At 40.9% G+C, this 24,437-nt stretch overlaps 1 protein-coding gene and 1 pseudogene across 1 annotated transcript; both read right to left on the minus strand.

Moving 5' to 3' along the window:
* The window catches only part of LOC139444932 (uncharacterized), an 8,840-nt pseudogene extending 6,169 nt beyond the window's left edge, over window positions 1–2,671 (minus strand).
* Window positions 2,672–4,489: 1,818 nt separating this feature from the next.
* On the minus strand, window positions 4,490–7,340 carry LOC139444933 (uncharacterized). Its single transcript, XM_071225955.1, has 2 exons — window positions 7,237–7,340; window positions 4,490–5,087 (listed from the first exon to the last, which is right to left on the minus strand). Exon 2 carries the CDS (start codon window positions 5,075–5,077, stop codon window positions 4,718–4,720), a length of 360 nt encoding a protein of 119 aa, XP_071082056.1. The 5' UTR covers window positions 5,078–5,087; window positions 7,237–7,340; the 3' UTR covers window positions 4,490–4,717.
* Window positions 7,341–24,437: the final 17,097 nt, after the last annotated feature.

The raw sequence follows: 24,437 nt of genomic DNA on the forward strand, positions 1-24,437 counted from the left end.
AAGCATAAGGGACACCCTCCCACCCGAACACACTTAACCGTCAAATAATTTTGCCCACGAAAAAGACTAATCAGTTGGTGGAAATTCTGGATGTGGTGCGAACAAGTCATCAAACCCGACTCCCAAACTCCACCCATACTTTTCTGTTCACTTTTTCTGTTTAACTCCTACCGGGGCGGTCGGGTAGCCTAGTGGTTAAAGCGTTCGCTCGTCACGCCGAAGACCCGGGTTCGATATCCGACATGGGTACAATGTGTGAAGCCCATTTCTGGTTTCCCCCGCCGTGATATTGCATGAATATTGCTAAAAGCGGCGTAAAACCATACTCACTCACTGTTTAACTCCTACCATTACAAGTATATCAATTAACGTTATCGTGAATGTTCACAGACAAAGGTCGTAATAGGTCTGTCCGTTTCACCATGCCAGCATCAATGAAACAACGTTTGCCAGGGTGGGACATTTGTCACATACATGTCACGCTAGGTAAGCGAAAACTTCTACATTATTGTTGTTTTATTCGTTTACAGGGGGACACTAACTTTGATGTTTTTCTGGCAAGCATATATTGTATTTCCACATTAAGTTTTTAAGATTCTGACAATGCACAGATAAAACGAACTGACGAGCTGTTTGTATATTTTCTGTATGTTTCTGTGTATAAATACGACACATTCACGCACGAGATTAATATTATCAACCGGTATGCTGAACTTCAAACAATGTGGATTCGTGTTTACAGGTTCATCCCGCTGTGTGTAGTGGTATAATGCATAAACGTCAATATGATATGATTTACAGCTGGAAATCTTTATATAAATAAAAATAAGATTTGATATTAAAATGAAATATCTAGATATAAGCTGCATAAAGTTTAAATCAAAACAGTTAAGGACAAGCTACTGGTCTCCGTATCTCGGTAGGGGCGGTCGGGTAGCCTAGTGGTTAAAGCGTTCGCTCGTCACGCTGAAGACCCGGGTTCGATACCCGACATGGGTACAATGTGTGAAACCCGAATAATAGAGTCCCCCGCCGAGATATTGCTCGAATATTGCTTAAAGCAGCTACCTTTGGTAAGTGAAGTTTTGTTTTAATGATTACATTGAAGATGAACGGGGACTGCTTCGGGACCCTAGATATAACAGATCATATGTCTTTGAAATTTCATAACATTGTTTGCAAAAAAATATATTCACTTATTAAGTTGCACTATTTCCTATTAATATCGTGTGTGTATAAGAAGTATTTTGTTAGTAAATTGAAAAATAGGAAAAATCATGATCACTAAAATATATTGTTAAAAATGTAAATACTCACAATTCCATTGACGCCAAAAATCCAAGCTCCAAAACAAATGAACGCCGTGCTTGCAGTACTACCCTTCATGGCTGTGCTGCATCAATAGAACGTCAGTATTATATAAAGATCAGCAGCGACGAGATCGACTCTGTCTGCAAGCACCCGGTGACAGCTGCTGAATTGTTGTTTACAACGAGCGCGTGGCAGTGTACGTGTGTGTTACGATCTGCCTCGTTGATAACTTACAGACTGTCTATATAATACGCACCTATTACGCTGTGCAGCATCCAGTTACCCGCCACACGCTGTCCACTCCGTGTATCTGTCCCTGATCCATGACAAGATACAACACGTGTGAGGGTATCCCACTTTCATGAACTGTTGCGATAGTAACCTGTTCCCCGAATACACGCTCAGCTCGTATTGTGATGCGTCGTGCATGTACGTACATCTTTCGTTACGTGGAGTGTTGTGTTGATCGTGATTACACTCGGTGGTAGATAACAGGACAAGGACATGAATTGTACACCGCCAACAGCTGCCGAGTTGCTGATTTTGGTGTCGTGGTTAGTTGACTGGAGGATGATAATCGGTTTCTGATCGATAACAGTTTAACACAGAAGGTAAACAATAATTTTGGCGTCAAACTTGTTAAAATTATATAAATGGATCTTTGAAAATCAGTGATGACACCAGGTGTTCTCGAAAAGGGTAAGCATGTCCTGTTCGGCGGGAAGCACCGTCACTCACACAATTTGCATAGAAAAGTGTGTGTGTGTGTGTGTGTGTGTGTGTGTGTGTGTGTGTGTGTGTGTGTGTGTGTTGTTTGACGCCGGACCGCACTGCTCCTGCCATGCCACGGCCTGTAAACAATCGAGTTTTGACCAGACAGTCAAGTGATAATGAACCAGACATTCTAGAAGGATACATATCCTGGACATGGTGTCATGTTTTACTTATCGGCAGGAACAAGGCAGGAACAAGGTATAAATGAGATTTTGTCGTGCTACAACTACCAAGACAGTCAGCTGATATGATAAAATCAACAACCCAGACAGTGATAAACCATCTACCATCAACTCGTACAGGTTTTGTTTTGTTAAATATCTCGGAATATATACGTCAGAGAAAGGTTATACATTGATAGAAATCCTAGAATAGCCTAAAATTGACACACAATTGCACTAGTATGAAGTAATTATGTTGTTTTTACTCTATCGCGCCAGATGACCCCCAAAGTAAAGAAATAAATATTGAACTTATTATTGAGTGTCGGGAGCCCTTGGGTGCAAGATAGAAGTTAGAGTTAGTTCAAGTTAAAATGTAAAGGGACCAAAAACCTGCCTAAACCATGCTCCATGTGCTCGGGTGAAATCACGTTTTACTGTCCAGCGAGAGAATGGTATAGTTGCTACCTGACAACGTCCGGTTTGGCATGGACAGCGCTTACCCACTGTGTATTGGGTCAGAGTAACATGTTACACAAGTGCGACCTGCCGCCGACTCACTCATCATTATTCCCAGGTGTGGGTGGAGTGTCGAACTGCTTATGCTCGAACTGTTTATTTTATTAAACATTACGCTTTCATATTTTGTCAAGATAAGAAATTCTTTAATGGTGACTTTGGAGGCTATGTTCACTATTGCGGAAGCGTTGCCATGGTACCCCCGCACTATTGCAGTATTATTGTGAAAGTAATAATTACATTTGTGTTGTGTTCATTGTAATTCCTGCATTCTGATTAGCTGACTTATTGCACTCATTTCCCAATGAATGTAAAAAAATGAAGCCAAGCCCACTGAAGCGGACTACTTTCAACACTGTGACAAGTCGGGGAACCCGTTTGTCGAGGGATTTCCATTTCCGATTATCTGTATTCTCATGCACGGGACCTTTTAGCAAAATTCATGTATATTCGTCGTCAAAACCATCCTTTAACGCCGAAGGAATGAAGGTGAATTGGAGATTAATGCAATTACATGGTGACGTGTGTGTCTGTTTGTACTGGACTAATGCCGATTGTATGCCGCAGTTTAACATGAGTACCCCTCTCAGACACAGAATACTGACTCTGAGCCAGTCAGTCCTTGTTTTAGCTCCTTAATGCCGAGCGCCAGGCAGGGTAACAACAAGTACCATTTTTTTTACGTCTTTCGGTATTACGCGGCAGGGGATCAAGCCCTGATCTTCCGCTCTCTGGGCGAACGCTCTACCACTAGACCACAGAGGCGGTCGGGAACGAATGAAAAAGAAAACGTGCAGGCTCGCTTGCAGTGTGTATTTCTACCCCTGAAATGTTTTTCAGTCTTTGTTTTATATAATTGGTTTTGATTAACATATTGTAGATAACACATGTTTAGGTTTTAAATATCAGGATTGATTGGGTATTATTTTCGGTTTATTGAGGTAGTGAGTGAGTGAGTACGGTTTTACGCCGCTTTTAGCAATATTCCAGCAATATCACGGCGGTTCACACATTGTACCCATGTCGGGAATCGAACCCGGGTCTTCAGCGTTGCGAGCGAACGCTTTAACCACTAGGCTACCCGACCGTCCTCATTGAGGTATGAATCGAAAAATACTGTGCAAACCTTTGTAAGAACTTTTGTTTGCACATCGGTTTTTCGATTTATACCACAATGAACCTCAAGGAATACAAAGTCAATCCTTAATTAAACCAAATTTATGGCTTGATAATTATATTAATCAATGGAATAGAACGTCCATTTTCCTCCATGTCACTTCTCAAACCAAAGGGAAAAAACTCTAATCGTAAGCCTTGCTGATCGACAGGGTAACACACATTGAAATCCTCTCAACAGAGATAAAGTGGGTGAGTGAGTTGGGTTTAACGCCGCCTTTAACAGTATTCCTGTCTTATCACGGCGTGTAAGCTTAATATGGGAGGAAAGCCCGAAGTGATGCAGGTCTCAGACGTTTACCACTTCGGTGAAACCCACGAGCACGGGTATGGTGCTGACAAACCTAGAAACATAATCGAGGCAAACCGGGATTCGAACCCACAATCATAGTTTCTGGCGTGCCCAAGGGACGCAACTCTGCACAGCGAATCGCGGCGCCTCAGACGACTGGGCCACCCGTGCCCGCCGACAGAGACATAGGAGAGGAGGTGTCACTAGTGAGCAGCATCTTATTTTATAACAATTACTGAAATTAACAGCACGCATATTTTGTTTGCATGTTTTATTATCACAACCGATATAAAATATGACATCTTTGGTGTATAACATTATACAAAATATTTCAGCATTTTGTTTCGATTAAAAAGAAGTGTTCTTGGATTTTTCCACTCAGCATACATCGCTTCCAAAGTGTCTCGGTGTCAAAGTCGGATGAGCTTGAAAGCCTGTCCCATCAAAGCGGGTAAAGTGGAAGACCCCGGAAGTCCATCCCATCTCAGTGTGAAAAGCGGATGAAGGCTCCGAAAGGCGTTCCCTTGCACTTGACAGCCGGGGTGGCGAGATTGTTCCCCCATGGGACAGTGGAACCAAAGGTGGAGCTACCACACCCAATACTCCTCATTCTGCAGCCTCTGGTGTCACAAGTTTTGGCCTCACAGCACACGAGTGTCCCCGCATTGCCAGTGACGCTGACGGAGTAGCGGACCCGGTGACCCGGACTCCCGAAAATGGAAGTGTCCGAACTGCACGTCGAGCCGAACACAAACGGAGGGGCCCAGCAACTTCCTCCATTGGCATGGGCGTAGGGCAGCACCAACAGCATGGCCATGGCTACAACGGCGAGGAGTTTTGTCATCTTTGGATGTCTGTGAATATAAACTTATTATGTATATGAAAGGGAGACGAAGTGGGAAACAGCGTTACATTTTACTACCATCTGTTTGTAAAAGCCCACCTCAGAGTGGACATGAGTATAACGTCAGTCTTGCATCAAGCACAACTGGAGCCGGCCAATCAGGATCACAAGCTGATATTTTACGACAATGAAGAAAACCTAACATGGGGAGTGAGTATTTCAGTTATATCACGGCGTGTCAATTTGACGTGGGAGGAAAGCCCAAAGTGATGCAGGTCTTAGACGTTAACCACTTTGGTGAATCCACGGACAAACCTTGAAAGAAAATCAGGTCGAATCTGGGTTTCCAACCCACGATCATAGGTTTCTGGCACGTCTAAGGGACGCAACTCTGTACAACGAATTGTAGCGCCTTCTACCGACTACCTGTCGAATTATGAATTTACATGAGAAAACTATGACTATAAAATGAAAGTGTATTTATTTCGAGACAGTATACAATTTGTTTCGAAATTCAGAAACCCGGAATTGTGACTGTAGAATTCGGTTTAACGTGAATATATAGCCCCCATCACCACCTCCTACCCCCCCCCCCCCCCCAAAAAAAAAAACAACAACAAAAAAACAACAACAAAAAACCAACAACAAAAAAAACAAACAAAAACAAACAAAAAACAAAACAAAACAAAACAGCAACAAAAAAACCCAAAAAAACCCTCTATTAATTAAGATATGTCAGTGGGTAACTTTGATTGTTGTTTTAGATTAGACTGATGGTTTAAAATTCATTAATCAATTTTGCATTTACATGTATGTGCAATTCGTCTCGATATGACATAGTGGGGAGTCTGCTAGCATGCTAACTTTGTTTTAAATTGTCATTTTTAATTTTAAATTAATCTCGGTGATTGTGCGATTGAATTGTGAGATAAAAGAGCTCAATTCAACATTTGAACATTCAAGTTCAGTTTAGCGAGGTTAAATTTACAGGTAACCTAGCTCAACACTGAAAACACAGTATGTGTATCTCCATTCTACCATGACTATATACAACGCAAACTCTTTGGTGTTTGCAAATCTATGGGGCGAAGCGGCACGGGTTGGGTCCAGCGTTTTGAGTGGGTTGTCGATCAGAACACGGAATCGCCGACAACTGCCATTAAACAGAATATGGCGCTCTATATCACTGTATAAGCTCAAGCAGTTTGTTTACAGCCTAATAATTCACTTGAACTTATGACAGGGACATGAAAGCATGTAGCTCGGCAACGTCCTGAGCTAACATGAGGGTGGCACCCTGAAGAAAACTAAGCAAGCCTTGGTTTCGTTCTACACCGCACGTCACTATCATGGCGTCTTATCGCACATTCTGACGAAAAAGAAATGGCGTCACAGTCGTATATTGAAAAGTTCCAAAAAGCAAGCTCTTTGTTGTCCTCAAAACTTGAAATACATTCTCTTTGTAGATTTCTAGAAGTGTAGAAATATATTGGTACACATCCTTTGAATATGAAGTTCCTGCAACTTTGCATTTCGTAGCCTACAAATGTACACATTGGTATTTAGATATACTACCGAAATAACTGTAAAAGAAGTACATGTACTATTCTAAAAATGAAAGCTTCCGCGGCGATGCGGCCGTCAAATCGACTGTTTCAATCAGAAGTGGTTTATTGTGATTTAATAGATCAGATTGACCTTAAATATCAAAATCGAGTATTTTTCAAATTCAAGGTGACATTCTGTTTACCGCCTAATTAAGCAATAGGGTTGCTAATCTAATCCTCGTTGATACATGGAAATTAAGGCACAATTCACGATCCAATAACTCTGAAAACACACACACACACACACACACACACACACACACACACACACACACACACACACACACACACACACACACGGTTTTCGGGTTCGATTCCCGACATGGGTACAATGTGTGAAGCCCATTTCTGGTGTCCCCAGCCGTGATAGTATAGTATATACTCTGTCTATATGTTGAAAATATACATTTTCTAAAAATGTTTTTAGTGATCAGTTAACGAGAAAAGAATCAACATGCAGGACATGCAGTTTGCCATAGAAACATCACCAACGAGTAAGAAAGAGAAAAACCCGAGTATGTATATGGAGTTGTGAATAAACATATATCTTACCTTGTTCTTTCAAAACGTGAAGTGTTTGTGATGTTGATGCTGCACTAGGGCTATATATACCTACATCTGCAGGTAGAAATCTAGGTTACTGCGACATATCTTTGTTTCCAAGAAACGCAATGAAGCCGAATACGACGAATTCAAGCTCACTTGTTTACACGTCCGTTCCGTGCATGGTTTCGCAGCGTCAGCAGACTCCATCAACATCCTGGTTCAGATGCGTTGTTGTCATTAATGTGACAAACTTCAGTATGACATTTAGGCTCTGTACCTTAACAAATACAGTAAAGTCCCATACATTTGTATGCTAATTGTCTATTAACATATTTCCGTCAAATGATTTATTGTTTGTGGCATTAATGTCAGCGTGTGCGTCAGTGTGATGGAGCTAAACACACGGACCTCTCCTTCACAATACAGGTACATGTTGAGTGGCTGCTGTAAAACAGCTTTGGTTATGTACCATTGCGTTATCTTTTCGTTAATATTTTATTGCATGCTTCTTTGTCACAGCAACAATATAAATCGCTGTCCCTTCCCACCCCCTCAAATTTTGTATTAGCTTCAAAATATGCAGTTACTTTTTTATTCAAAATTAATGACATAATACATCAATAGGATTGGATAAAGCTCAGTGAGCAGGACAACCACATCTAGTAGTGTCCACACTTATCGCGTGATGAAGGGCGGTGGGATAGCCGAGTGGTTAAAGCGTTCGCTCGTCACGCTGAAGACCCGGGTTCGATTCCCAAATAGGTACAATGTATGAAGCCCATTTCCGCCATGATATTGCTGGAATATTGTTAAAAGCGGCGTAAAACCATATCACTCACTATCCCGAGATGATACACTGCTTGGCTTGTGACCCCCGAGAAAACGTGTGGCTATGCATTATTTCAAATAAATAAAGTGATATTGTGCTTCATATTTTTGTTAATTCGTTTGCAATGTACAGGGACATAATATAATTATATACTGATATATATAATTTTCTATATATGTTTTATGCTTCACAAAATCACTGAGGTAAACATTTGTTTCGCGTACAAAATCACATATAACCCCATGAGTTCCCATCGGCACATTGTTATTATCAGCTAGTGGTGAGTTTTTTTTTGCTGTTTGCGTGTCATAGGATGACATGGGTCAGCATGTTGAAAATAACAACCACTTCTTTGTTTCACCCAATGCTGATTAGGTCTCTCCTGCGTAGCTGGATATGTACAAACAAACAAACAAACAAAAATCGTGGGTTGTATGACCTGCCGGATTGTGTAGGATCTTGCCCCGACGTCTTGAATCGTTTCTCATGCTGTCAATCACTTGTTTTCCTGGATCGATTATATTTGTTTTTTTTGCATAACGCTGGACAGTTCATCTATAAGGCGGCGTTCTGTAAATAATCGAATCTGGACCAGACAATACAGTGATTCATAAGTATCGATCTTCGCAACTGAGCTATACAATGACTCGCATCAACCAAGTCAGCGAGCCTGACCACCCGATCCCCTTAATCACCTCATACTGCATGGGATGCTGAATATCTATTCTAACACGGATCTGCCCGGGGGTGGCTCGATTATAGGATACAGCTGTAAAAATGCCGCTTAACACCTCCCTCACGTTGTGTTGCCATTCCACCCAACGTAAACACATTATTCTGAACAATAACGTATGCCTATTGACTGCTGGTTTTCAAAGTTGTGTTACAAAGTCAACTGTGTCAATTATTTGGAATGTTATCTAAATAAATTTTAAAATTCTGTGAAACTTGTTTTTCTTATTCTAGGAATTATCACAGGATATGTTATGTTATAATCATTGCCTCCGATCTCATCTCTTGTTTCACGTACGTCGACACTGAAACTTGATCTTGCACTAATCTTGCACACATTGGTAAACATGTTTATGGCTCTTGTTCCGACCTAGTTTTCTGACGTCCTCGGAAATAACCAAGAGCATTGCTTGTAATTAAGGTTTTAACGTCCACTTCCGATTTTGAGTGAGTGTGAGTGAGTGAGTTGGGTTTAAGGCCGCTTTTAACAGTATTCCAGTTATATCGCGGTGTGTCAGCTTAATGTGGGAGGAAAGCCCGAAGTGATGCAGGTCTCAGACGTTTACCACTTCGGTGAAACCCACGAGCACTGGTATGGTGCTGAAAAAATCTAGAAACATAATCGGGTCGAACTGGGATTCGAACCCACAATCACAGGTTTCTGGCGTGCCCAGGGGACACAAGTCTGCACAGCGAATCGCGGCGCCTTAGACGACTGGGTCACCCGTGCCCCTTACGATTTAGAAAATATATATTTCGGGGACGAGGTCAGGTGGGGCTGATTTGATAATTAATAGGGCAATAAGGCAATAGGGTAACACCTGACCCAAAATATAAACTGTTGGGGCTGAGTGTATTAATGAAGAAATAGATTTATGTTAAGTTGTATATATTGAGATAAAAAAGGGGGAGTAAACAGACAAATAAACAAAACCACTAAATACAAACTATGCCAAAAACAGAATAAATTGTAGAATTATTATCAGTTAAGGTATTATTGAAATAATATACCTATAAATAAAGAAAAAGAGGAGAGAAAGTATCATTGCTTTAGTTGAGAAAATGGGCGGGGTGAGGCGGATGTTGGGGGTTGGGGTATAAACAATAACACAGCGAAGTGGGTCAGCTTACTGGGACTTTGTGTGGGCACTTGTGTCGCTGAGTAGCATCTCCCTTCGCTGTATGATGTTGGCGGCTTGTGTGAGCGTTGCGTGGTTGTCAGCGGGGGTAATCGTGGAAAGGTGGCTTAGTTAACTCTCTGGGTCCAGTTCTACTAAGCTCTACGATTAGTATAAGCCTGTGTTAAAGTATGGGATTGTCTCAGCGCTAAGATCGCTTTGTGGAACGGGGCCTTGGAAGCCGATGTATATTGTTGATGCACGTTTTTGTAAGTTCTGATCATGAGTGAGTGAGTTGGGTTTAACGCCGCTTTTAACAGTATTCCAAATACATCACTGCTTGTCAGCTTAATGTGGGAGGAAAGCCCGAAGTGATGCAGGTCTCAGACGTTTACCACTTCGGTGAAACCCAGAAAGCGGGGCGCCTGAGACGACTGGGCCCCCTATGAATGACTTAAATTAGCCCTAACACCACTTTTGTTTTCCAATTTTTAATGAAGTACTCATCTTATCCTAAGATGCAATGAATAACAGACACGTTTCTATTGTTTTGTTTGACGTCATGGCTTGTTTTATGTATTTGATAAAGGCGATTTGTGAATAGATTTGTGAATAGAATTCGAGGCTTTTTACACATAACATACAATGACTGTTTTTGCCCTGTAGATACTAAATGTAGATAAAAGGTGAGACAGAGCCCAGTTGATCGTGTATCTCAGCTGGACAAGAGGCGCACCTTTTAGGAGTCATTCTTACGTTAATCAAATACTCAAAATAAAATTTCAAAACAAACAAGGAAATTTGTAATATTGGGCATATATTTTTTCATCAGTGTGATTTTTTTCTATGCATTTCGTCTCATAATTAAACGATGAAAGATGCGTAAAAAGGTCCCTCAGTTCGCTATACACGTCAATAATTAGTGGTATTTGGGCTTGTCGGTGATCAGATATCAGTTTGCTACATGTATATACGTTAGTTCGCTGTAGAGAGTAAGCATGGGTTTGCTGAAGGCTTACTCTACTCCGGATCTTCACGGGTCAGTTGATAAGTTAAACTATGAATATAATGATTTTGATATTCCCAGGAAGTCCAACGATAGTATTAGAAATACACAAGATAAACAGTTACTGGATCTGTGCGGAAGTGTGAACATGCATACTACATGGTAAACCAGGATCAGACGAAGAGGCGTAATGGCAGTCAAGACAATAGCGGTGAAAATTATTGTATTGTGCCCTCTATGTACATCTTCCTGAGGCAAGGGAGTTAACTGACCATAAAAGTCCAGTTTACACCCTTGCCGAACTAGGCTTGAATTCCTGGGCTCGATCGTAGCGCCACCAGTGATTATTATGCCTCTCCTATCGACCAATCAGATTCCGCCACTTGTATCACTTGCATGTGTTCAAAAAAGGGGTCGCCGAGTCATGACGATCTAAACAATAATCAAGATTTATATTGTGATAAAACGGGTCTTACATTGCAAAGTGCATGCAACCTCGTGATCACCTTAAAGAAAAACACGAAATATTTGAAAAAATATCTGTTGACGCCGAGTTGGCGGTGCACATGCTTTGCAAATCCTGCAATTGACTGAAACAGTTTACGAACCGGATTTCGATTTCCTTACGCGATTTGCATTGGACTATGCATAGACTCGTTAGTCAAGCCAAAATATAACTCCATAATACCAGCCTAGTTCGGCAAGGGTAGAAACAGGACTTTAAAAGTCAGTTAACTCCCTTGCCTTAGGAAGATGTCTATGTATGAATGCTTCAACCACTTTAAAATGGTACCAAGAAAAGAGACTGACCATCTCCCCCTGGATTTCGGTGGGACCAAGCAGTGGGTGTGAGTTTGTGAACATAAACCATTTTTCAACATCATGCGATAATAAAGTAAACACAAAGTTAAAAACTGCTGATATGTTACAAGACCTGATAGCTTTATATCAGCTATGGGACACCATGCTGTACGGCGGTCGAATATTATAACAACTTGCGCCAACACCAGCCACAGTGGTTTGACCGGGGAGCAAAACACTGAAACGTTCAAAATATGTCCTTATAGATAGGTTAAAATTACGAATGACGGTGAACATTGTAAAAAACATTTGAACACCAAAAAGTGTATTTTAAAGAAAAAAATTGATTTTGGAAAGTCTGTCTCTGAAGAAGTGTAAAAGCTGCTAAAATAAAATATTTTTAAGTATTTTTAAAAACAATTATAAAATATTGCTATAGATATGCTTTACGACCTTCACTGCTGATGATTGGTATGTCTTCTTCGGAGAAATGTTAAATCCGCACGTAAATTCAAATTACTCATTTGATAAAGAAATCGTCGATTTTCAGGTTATTTCATGCTCAGGTTATTTCATACTCTTCGCCAGGTAAGACTCGTTTTTTTACAGTCAAGATGTTATTAGCGATCAGTGTCAAGGGACACAACTCGTAATAGCCGCTTGTGGAGCTACAATCGAGCCACGGAATTCGAGTTAGTTCGTGTGCAATAACTGTACTTTTACAGCCAATTAACTTTACTGCCCCGGGAAGATGCAATGATGATGATATTAAACCAGGCCTAAAAAATAAAAAAAACTGACAGACTGAAACAGAAAACTGTCTGCCTACAATTCAGACATATTGTATTCCAAAATGATATGTTGATTGTTCGTTGATCTTGTGTGGTTATTTTTTCACAACATATTTCTGTACCGATTTCGGTATCATTGTCCGAGACCACTTATCACAGATACTGAAGACAATGAGTTCGTGGACTATAGCATCTACCCCATCTGGTTTTAGTTAGGTTAGCTCAGATTGTAAGACTCCATGCATTGTTACCAGGCGGCGTACGACGTTGTTCGTAATACCATGGACTGGTTAGTTTGGATTTATATCAGAGAACCAATTTGTTGCTGAGAAAAAAAAAAAAAAAATTGTCCTTAGAATTTACGTAAACAAGTAAAGTTTTCGCTTGTAATTTCATATTTATTGACTCCGCTTTTTCATTTAACCGGGGCTGTCGGGTAGCCTTAGGTGTTAAAGCGTTCGCTCGTCACGCCGACGACCTGGGTTCGATTCCCGACATGGGTACAATGTGTGAAGCCCATTTCTGGTGTCCCCCGCCGTGATATTGCTGGAATATTGCGAAAAGCGGTGTAAAAACCATACTCACTCACTCACTCACTTTCATGTAACCAGGGAGTCTACAGAACTCTCCAACAGATTCCCTGATGCAACGGCAATTATCAGTAGGCCGTACGTGACGAGTGAATGAGTGGTGCAATAGCAGTTTGAACAGTAAATGTTACATCACGACATGTCAGCTTAATGTTGGAGGAAAGCGCCATGACACGCATGTAGTCGATGTTTACAACTATGTGAGAAAACAACGTGCTGATACACTAAGGACCGTGATTAAAGCGAAGCTTTGTTTCGAAGCCACGATCCTAGGATCCTGGTGCGCCTAAGGGATGTAAATCTGGGTCACCTCTGAATTCAATAACATAAATCATTACACCAATAAAGAATAGATCGCTTTTTTTATTTATCAACTTGGTGATATCATTTATGAAAGTCTTGCATCTCAGCATGTATAACGCCACAGGGTCATTGGATCCTGGAAGATTCGAAAACCAAAATCGTTCTTCACAACTTTGTCAAAACGTGCACTTGTGGTGAGCTGGCTACCCGTTACAATGCCAACGTGCACACCGTCACCGATGACGTCACCAACTTGTGCCGAGGTCACTTGAGTCCAGCAAGACTCACGTTTCGAAAAACTTGAGTTTGCATTTCCCCACTCTCCTGCTCGATGGGGGCTCCATGTCAACCTAATGCCGGGAACACGAATGAAATGAAAACGGTCAAGTTTATAACTTATGAATGCCATTCATCCATAACATGTAGGAAACAATTTCCATAAGTTTGTAACTAGTGTATACGAACGCTTGAATTCATATAATGAAAGATCATTAATTCGAAAGGTGTTAGATTTCCGTAATGCTTATCGAATATATTGCTATTCCATTGGTGTCAACGATGCCTTAATTGTATTTATGATATAATACTTAGGTAGAGTTCCTATCAATCTGGTCCTAGACATGGTAACAGTTACATAAAAATGTTTTGTAATAAGTTGAATAACGAGTTGAATATCACGGAATCACCTTCAATCCGACCCTTTGATTCTCACATAACGTTTATGAGGTGAATAATTTATATATTTTGTGATTTTGTATTTCCTTATAAGGGAAATGTCCAAAATGCACATGTTCAAGTATACTGGATGAAATAGTGTATTTTGTATTATATTACAGACATATATTCAAGTTTCGACAAATGAAAGAAAGTGAAATGCATAAATGAGAGAAGTGTTCCCATCCAATATTATAGCAGATCGCACTAATTAAGGTGCGGTCATCTCACCCGTGAGGGACGTCGACTCCCGCCTCCTCCAAGACTTCCGCGACGAAGATGTTACACTTGTTGGTGCCAGCCCCGGTTTTGTGTGAGGAGAAGGACCAGCCAGTGCTGCCCATGTAATTGTCAGCAGTCCTTTGAATATGACCACCAGTCACGAGGCCCTTTAGACATGAGATTATTTTACTGTCATGTGCCTGATCGGTTTAACTTCAACTTTTTGTCATCCCAATTCGCACTTCAATGTGAACAGTTCAATTGATGTGTTGAGCATGACACGACGCTCAATATGCTTTTCGCGAAAAACAATAAGGCTGCAGGATTTGATGACTTGTGTCATAAACACTTGGCAGGTCCGATTTGTACCACGACGTCTAAGGGATGTTCAACAGACTCTTGATCACTGAATATATTCCAAAACAAAGAGGTGTAAGACAAAGATATGTGCTCTCTGCCAAACTATATGTTCGAGATCAACGATATTCTCAAGAATCTGCAAAGAAAGGCTCCTTGGTGCTTGATCTCCAAATCTAAGCACCAACTCAAGCCGACGTTATCTCCCTTGTCAGCCTGATATATTCTACCTCAAATAAATGGCAACAATCTGCGAGAATTACAGCTCAAAGATGCGGTTCACCTTTTCCAAACCAAGAGCTCTTTGATGACATTCCATGAGTCAAATGACGTCCATTGCTGCAAAAAACTGCATGGCGAAGAACACACAACACAACGTTGAGCTAGATTCCAAATTGAATTCCTGGGAGAGAACAATAAATGCTCGCTCCAAAGTGAAATCCCCAACGATGATGTATATTAAAATTTGGCTGCCACTCGAAAGGCCTTAATCAACTGACGAACACATATCTGATTCGTGATGTGAATCTTTGGCTCTTTGGTCCAACATATTCAAAGGTGAACAGATCTCTTGAAAGATCGCAACACTTCTGCTTCAAGATGTACCAATGCTTGTAATACACTAACAGGATGGCATTCTTTGAAATTTCATGTCAGCACAAGTCAGTTTTTCTTGAAAACCATTTTGTAGCCAGACAGCTCTTCGTAACTCGGGGGCGGTCGGGTAGCCTAGTGGTTAAAGCGTTCGCTCGTCACGCCGAAGACCTGGGTTCGATTCCCGACATGGGTACAATATCTGAAGCCCATTTCTGGTGTCCCCCTCCGTGATATTGCTGGAATATTGCTAAAAGCGGCGTAAAACCAAACTCACTCACTCACTCACTCACTTCGTAACTCGTCTCTTCGCGTTCAAGAACACCTGAGAATGCACATGGCTTCATCCCGGATTTTTGGAACATTCTCGAGACATATCTGCTTCTACCCTTCTTACATGCCTTCGTGTTCTTCATGTTTTGAGTAACTTTAGTTCATGATGTTACACTATTCAGGAAAATAAAGCGACCAAAAACCTTTCAAAATCCAATAGGAATCTCATCTCTGCATAAAGCAGAGGCAATTTATATAATGAGCATGTGTTTATGAATCACTATCAAATAGTAATAATACCAGGTGTTCGCGAAATGGTGAGCGTATCCTGCCCCAATTGCGGCACCCGTTAAAAACACATGCAAAAGCAAGTCAATTGTTCAACTGAAAAACAACAACACGGGAACATGTGGTACAAGACAAAATAGGGAATTGCATCGGACATAATTTTTGTCACTGGTGTGTCAAATTTGAAAATGTCCTCCACATATCTACCATAAAACATTTTGAAAGCTTTACTAAGGCCTTGAATGTTGTAACCTTGGTCAAACAGCTTCTGAGCAAGAGTCGCAAGACGCTCTTTGAAATCTTGGTAGAAAGATTCCACTCCACCAGAATGCTTCACACATCCTGTTTCATATAAAAAGCCCACCGAAACATCAAGAAACAGTATGCGTTTATTGTTCACTTGTATACCCTACACAATGACGATATTGTGACACACGGGTAAACGTGCGACTTTATATGACTGTGGTGTGACATCATCAACATTGGTTCTGTGGATCTCAGTGTTTAACTGCAGGCCAGATCTGACACTGATATTGTCTGCAGACTCCTGTCCTGCCAAGCCCCTTACCCTGTCCAACTGTGAAAACCAGATTGTAAGATATGTGCAACTTCCGAAATGATAGAGTGAGTGAGTTGGGTTTAAGGCCGCTTTTAACATTATTCCAGTCACATCACGGCGTGTCAGCTTAATGTGGGAGGAAAGCCCGACATGATGCAGGTCTCAGATGTTTACCACTTCGGTGAAACCAACGAGCACCGGTATGGTGCTGACAAAGCAAGAAACATAATCGGGGCGAACCGGGATTCGAACCCACATACACAGGTTTCTGGCGTGCCCAAGGGACGCAACTCTGCACAGCGAATCGCGGCGCCTTAAACGACTGGCCCACCCTTGCCCCTACTTCCGAAATGACTTAGAGGAACAAAAGCATGTATCATCCGAGTGAAAGGCCTGATTTTAGTGAGATTGAATGTTATACATGCGTCGCCTTGAGCTTACATGGTATAATTGCATGTGCACAATTGTGAAAGATAAGTATTAAAGACGAGGTAGCTGTCAATCATGATCAATTAGAAATGTGTTAAAACTACGTCGATCAAGGAATACTACAAAGGACTTTCTAGCCTTGTCGAACTACATTCAACTTCTTTCCAAAGATCAAGATTGCGAAACCAAGAGAGGTTCATACAGATCCTATTGATTTCATATATACACCAAGAAATTATTTAAACAACCCCTGGTTTTGCGACCATATCCGTACAACAACAAGGTAGCATTCGCGTCTCGCCTGAGCTATAGTGGAGAATTAAATGTCTTGTGGAAGATTAGACTCTTGACTAATGATCACAGAGAGAATGATTACAAATGTTCAATATTCTAATTGCAGTAATAACACAGTTGCGATAGTGCTGTAATTGCAGCAAAACTGATAACCACGAAAACTATGGACCTGGGAAGTTCCTTGATCAGGCATGAACGACCATTACTGTCCAAAGACGTTCAATGTTATCTTACAAAGATAATCACAATCCTGAAACTAAGTTGCGAGTGTAACCGCCCTTTGTCTCCTCATTCCTCCCATGAGTCTTCTGATATGACCAAGAGGTACCTGCTGCCACTCCCGATGCAATGTAGCCTCTAAAGCTGCCCCATTCTGTACTGGTGAATCCATTGCCTGCAGCCGACATCCAAGAATGTCCCAAACATGTTTCAATGGATTCAAATCTTGACTCATAGCGGGCCAAGACAAAGGGTCCATAGCGTGCACTTGCATAAATGGAGTCACAGCACGATAACGATAGGGTCTAGAATTGTCGCCGTAAACACGGATCGAGTGGCAAGTGCATGATTGTCAAAATGTGGATTGAGGATGTCCTGGATGTAACAGTCGCCGTTGAGATTGCCTCGTACTGTTACCATGTCCAGCTTACAGTCATGAGATATTGCTCTCCATATGACGGAGCATCCCTCACACAGGACTGTTGGTACATTGTTCCAAGACATATACGCCGTGTTTCTGTGTCTCCTACCCCACATTCGCCCATCTGTGAATCTGCTTTCATCAGACCAATATATTCGTCTTCACGTCCTTAGATTCCAATGACTTCGAGCCAATCGAAGACTCTGCTGATGAGCGTATACGAAGGACGCCTGATGACCTTTCTTGACTTCAACCCAAATGATTTTGGCCCATTTCGGACACTTCTTGTTGGCAGATGCTCTCTCAGACCTTTACTCGTAGCAAAAGATTGTCGCCTCAAACAACGTGCTAGAGCCCTGTCTTCCCATACAGTCTTTCGCGGTAGCCCAGCTCGTGGTCGGTCCTTTACTTCTGTCGGTATTTTCTTACCGAAGGTATGCTGATGACATTGTCGTCATAGCCAACTTGACGTCCAATGGCTCTGAATGACTTACCTGTGTCATGCATGCCAATACCTTACCAGCGGCGTACCCCTAACAGCCTCCACGTGCCATTGTTACGTGTACCGACTGAACAATTGGATAATTGCCACTTTATATATCCTTACTTGTATCAATATCAAAGTGCTTTACCTGAAACTCGTATCATGCTTCACGTTTACATGTCTTTTTGCATCATGAAGCCTGAATGGGTATATCACTGTTCTTTATTTTGTCATGGGGTGCTTAATTAATTTCTGTGTGTATTTATATATGGAAAGAAATGTGTTTTGGTTTATTCCTATCAGGGAAGACGGCCTATGTGGTGTAGAGAAGAGAATGCGGAAGGTCGGGGTTCGATCCCAGGCCGCGGCATACACATAATCCGTTAAAACAGGGTTTCTCATTGTTACCCTGCCTGGTGATCCCGCTATAAGAGGATAAAGCAATAACTGGGCAGGTCGGAGTAAATATACCGTGTCTGAGTGGGGTATATCACACACACACACACACACACACACACACACACACACACACACACACACACACACACACACACACACACACACACACACACACAATTTTTGCAAGTAATCCGATCTAATGTGTATAATTTTATCGTGTTCACGAGTAAACCATGCCTGTCATAGTCTCGTCACACGGCAGACACATCGTCTACGTACGACCATATTTTAAGGAACATCTTCTCCTTTGTGGATGTCATATGTCACAGAACTGTCACACGTGCTTCCTGGTTGATTTAGAAGAGAAGCCGCAAAGGAATACATTCAAGGAGGTCGCTGGCTAAATGTTAAACATTTAAACATAAAATCTGTATACGGTACCGAAGTTTCCAGAAATGGTTAGTGTAGTCCGATGATTACTTCCTGAAACAATTGGTTTGTAAAGATCTAAAAATGTTATTCTTCTTTCGTAACCCTCCCTCCCCCCCTCCCCCCCACAGAGAGAGAGAGAGAGAGAGAGAGAGAGAGAGAGAGAGAGAGAGAGAGAGAGAGAGAGAGAGAGAGAGAGAGAGAGAGGTTAGCTAGTTTATTATGTTTCAAAGATTTAAATTGAAGTTTGTGAAGTGTGTGTCAAAAGACAATTCCAAATGATCGCCACTTCTTACTTTTAGAAAAAAAGACATCCGACAATCAGATTACTCAGATCCTAGGAAGGTAATTTCACCCGGGGGTACACGTAATTGTTTGGCTGCATAGACTACGTAATTGTTTGGCTGTATTTTGGAGGTAATAGTTTGGCTGTATGTTGGAGGTAATTGTTTGGCTGCATGTTGGAGATAATTGTTAGGCTCTACTTGGTTGTGCATAGGGGGGGGGGGGGGGGGGGGGGGGGGGGATTGGGGAGGTCATTGTTTGGCTGTATGTTAGAGGTAAGTGTTTGGCTGCATAGGGGACGTAATTGTTTGGCTGCATGTTGGAGGTAATTACTTGGCTGTACATGGGAGGTAATTATTTGACTGTATGTTTGAGGTAATTACGTGGTTGTACATGGGATGTAATTGTTTGGCTGTGTGTTGGAGGTAATTGTTTGGCAGTATGTTGGAGGTAATTATTTGGCTGTGTGTTGGAGGTAATTGTTTGGCTGTGTATGAGACGTAATTTTTTGGTTCCATGTGGGAGGTAATTGTTTGGCTGTATGTTGGAGGTATTTGTTTGGTTCCATGTTGGATGTAATTGTTGTGCTGTATATGGGGGTTATTGTTTGACTGTATGTTGGAGGTCATTGTTTGGCTGTATATGAGACGTAATTGCTTGGTTCCATGTGGGAGTTAATTGTTTAGCTGTATGGTGGAGGTAATTGTTTTGCTGTATGGTGGCGGTAATTGTTTTGCTGTATGTTGGAGGTAATTGTTGGGCTGTATGTTGGAGGTAATTGTTTAACTGTATATGAAACGTAATTGTTTGGCTGTATGTTTGAGGTAACTGTTGGGCTGTATATGAGACGTAATTGTTTGGTTCCATGTGGGAGGTATTTGTTTGGCTGTATGTTGGAGGTGATTGTTTGGCTGTATGTTGGAGGTAATTGTTTGGCTGTGTATGAGACGTAATTTTTTGCTTTCATGTGGGAGGTAATTGTTTGGCTGTATGTGAGAGGTAATTTTTTGGTTCCATGTGGGAGGTAATTGTTTTGCTGTATATAGGAGGTTATTATTTGGCTGTATGTTGGAGGTAATTCTTTGGCTGTATATGAAACGTAATTGTTTGGTTTCATGTGGGAGGTAATTGTTTAGTTGTATATGGGAGTTAATTGTTTTAGTTCCATGTGGGAGGTAATTGTTTTACTGTGTATGGGAGATAATGTTTTGGCTGTATTGTGGTTTGAGCATTATTGTCAAATGATCACCTTCATATATATTTCATACTGTAGGATAAGGGTTGGCGAATCTATACACAAATAATCAATCATTTTTTTTAATGATTTCCCCTCTATGTCTCCATAGTTAATTGTTAATTTGGAGCGGGAGGTAACATTTAATAAAAACACGTTTTTATATTTGAACAGGTTAATGGTCTAGAATTTAGAAGAACCTATCCTTGAGAAAGTTAAATATTCTGAAAACAGACCAGCAGACTTGCTTAACTGCTCATCTGAGTGGTTTAAAGGTAAAACTTTATCTTGTTTTGGCTAAACGCTCGTTAATATTTATGCATCTTATACACCCACAAATCAAACCCACTTGTGCCTTCATGTCACGTGCACATCTTCATTAGCTAAACGTTTCACGTGCAGAATAGTTTACCATGTACTTGTGTTTGTTGGGACAGACGATGCAAATTACCTTTAAACTCTTAATATAGCGCCGGGATAATGCTTACACCCGATAGTGGACACATGTGCTTATTTTAATTTTGTTATAAATGTCTCTTCTGGATGTTTTACAAGTTTGAATACAAGAGTCAAAATTTTGAGATAATTATTTCCAGCTTTATCCACATTCACAATGAGAAGGTCATGTTTCGGCATTCTTAAATCGTTATTGTCCATCTTGATATTCTGGGGCGGTCGGGTAGCCTAGTGGTTAAAGCGTTCGCTCGTCACGCCGAAGACCCGGGTTAGATTCCAGACATGGGTACAATGTGTGAAGTCCATTTCTGGTGTCCCCCGCCTTGATATTGTTGGAATATTGCTAAAAGCGGCGTAAAACCATACTCACTCACTCTTGATATTCTATGTATTTTGTGTTATTATACTATCCCATTGCACCTAATATTGAACGGAGAGGGGTGAAACTTATATATGTTGATTGATGCAATAATCTAGAGTGTCCAGTGTATTGTGTCTCCAATTCATTATGACAAATACTCTGGAATCATTCTCCAACACAGTTTCTATGCTGGACTGATGTCATCTAAATCCTTCGAAGTTGTGACGAGGTACTTACGTTCTCTCGCTCGTGAGAAGTACTTTGATCGTACGTCTATTTTAGCACCGAGCTATTTGACTGGTACTCAAAACGAAAACTGTCATGGCAGAGAATGGCTCCGGGGTATTTGTCAAAATGGAATAGAGATATAATACACAAGATAAACAAGGATGTTCGCCCGGAGCCAAGCAGCTGCCACGAACAGAGAAGTCTTTGTGTGTGACTTTGTCTACTGAGACAGGCGCAATAGCTGAAGCACGTACATGTACCACCTATCAACACTATACAAACAGATGTCAATCTTAAGACATCGCATGTATGTCCTTGTTTGAATTCAGGCATTGTCTTTTTAAACTGGAAAATGTAGTGGTGCCCAACAGAAAATCACCGTAGCACCGAGGCTAAGCTAAACCTTTGGAAATAACGCCGCCGTAGCGATACGAATAGTTTAACGTCGGGTCCAGGAATATTGCACTTTTACAGCGACGTAACCTGATACTCTATGTCAGTCTGGTACTTAATGCTCGACTGGTATGTACTCTACAATCGAGTTTCAGACCCTAATGCTTGTGTTCGTGGGTTTCACCAAAGCGGTGAACGTCTAGACATGGATCACTTCTTCATGTCCACGACCCATGAAGATCCGGGAAAGAATCGGTCTTCAGCAACCCATGCTTATCGTAAGCTTATCGGGTGGTCAGGTTCGCTGACTTGGTTGATGTATGTAATCGTAATTGCGTGAATCGATGCTCTTGATGTCAAACACTGGATTGTCTGGTCTAGACTCGATTATTTACATATAGCCGTCATAGAGCTGGAATATTGCTTAGTGCGGCGTTAAACAACAAACAAAACATTACATTCTTTCACTATAAAACTACAAGTGTCTACATACTCTCAATTCAAGCATGCATTTAAAGACGTCCCACTGAAGACATTCACATGCTTCACCTGATGTGTTTATTGACATAGAACACTATTATGCCTATATTTTCAAAACGTATCAAAAATACGTTTGTACAGGATTGACCCAGTCAAGCAAAACACACTAAAAGATCACAGGGGTATCAGGGAATGCGTTTGGATTGATACAATATATGTACCAACCTACCACATTTTTGTGTCACATTACATGGTACATTAAACATCCCTTACATAGATCCATTTTCCTCTCCATCAGAAGTGTTTGGCTGGGCTCTGTCAAAACCCACTAAAACATCACATACGTATCATTGAAAGAGTAAAGATTTTTAGTAAAGTATTTCATCTACCTAAATACAACTTAATATTGTCATTGATCGTTGTATTTAAACCAAACACGTTACTGAAAGTGTAGCAATGAAAAATGATTGCAAACGGCCGATTCTTACAACTTTAAGATAAAATATAGCCATGAGGAAGTCTTTGACCCCAAATGAATATCTCACCATAAGTTTGATTTGTCTTTCCCTTATTGTACTAAGACAAAATAAGTTTGTTCATGTTCAAATATTAGAAATACTTTTCCTGTAAACCTCAAATGTCAAACCCTTTGTCGCTTAAGTTGCATTTCGTTGCATTTTACATTACTTTTAAATGTCAGTAGTTTTACATGGGCACACCTACTACATTGAACTGTCGTACATGTAGGGGCCCACTTTAATATGATGTTGGCTGTGAAATGGGTCCTAACTTGAGTCTTTGTGGACCTCTTGGTATTTGTTCATCGGCTCCAACTGGGTCCCGAGTAGCCAACATGGGACGTAGATGGGTTGTATCTGTGGATGTGTTTTTCCATGTGTGCTTATAATTTGCAACCCTTTTGTGGCATCACTATATATTCACATGTATGTAAAATTTGAGGTATATATCCCATATTTCATGCATATACGTGTATCATTTTCTATAACCTATTCTATAATTACTGTACAGGTCACTTTTAAATTATATCATGTAATATGTTACTCTTTTCTCGGTCAAATGTTATGATTAAAATTCAACATTTCAATACCGTGTAATATTTCCTCTTGTCTAATTAAAACGGTCCAATTAGAACGGTCTAATATATACCATCTCTTTTGATGAACATATAGTTGTGTACGGACAAAATGAATACACTTCAACATATTTTACAAATGATCATGAATTAACCAGTGGAAATTGGTCAAAGTAGTTTGTTATATATAAACAAAACACCCCGTATTTCACTCTAATTATACAATCATTCATGATAACATTTGTGTCAGTCAGCACAAAGAAAACTACAAGTTTTGGTCGTAATTTGTTACTTTATCGACATCATTCATGCATATGTTGACCTTATCGTTCTAGTTTGATACAGGGGGGCACAGGTGGCCCAGTCGTCTAAGGCGCCGCGATTCGCTGTGCAGAGTTGCGTCACTTGGGCACGCCAGAAACCTGTGTATGTGGCTTCGAATCACGGTTCGCCCCGATTATGTTTCTTGGTTTGTCAACACCATACCCGTTGTCGTGGGTTTCACCGAAGTGGTAAACGTCCGAGACCTGCATCACTTGGGGCTTTCCTCCCACATGAAGCTGACACGCCGTGATATAACTGTAATACTGTTAAAAGCGGCGTTAAACCCAACTCACTCACTCACTCTAGCTTGATACTTTAAGCTAATCCATGAAGCTCAGGATATGTATGGAAATAATCTCGTATCAGTAAGTTTAAACAGTTTGTATAAATGTTTCTCTGAAACAGTAACTGTATAATGTTATACAAATGTTGATTCATATATATTATGTAAGTAAATAGACTCAGCTCTATTGACTTTCTGTTATATGTCACTTGTTAAAT

Source organism: Haliotis cracherodii, unplaced genomic scaffold (genome assembly GCF_022045235.1).
Source record: "Haliotis cracherodii isolate W230 unplaced genomic scaffold, xgHalCrac1.p SCAF_6, whole genome shotgun sequence".
Taxonomy (NCBI): domain Eukaryota; kingdom Metazoa; phylum Mollusca; class Gastropoda; order Lepetellida; family Haliotidae; genus Haliotis; species Haliotis cracherodii.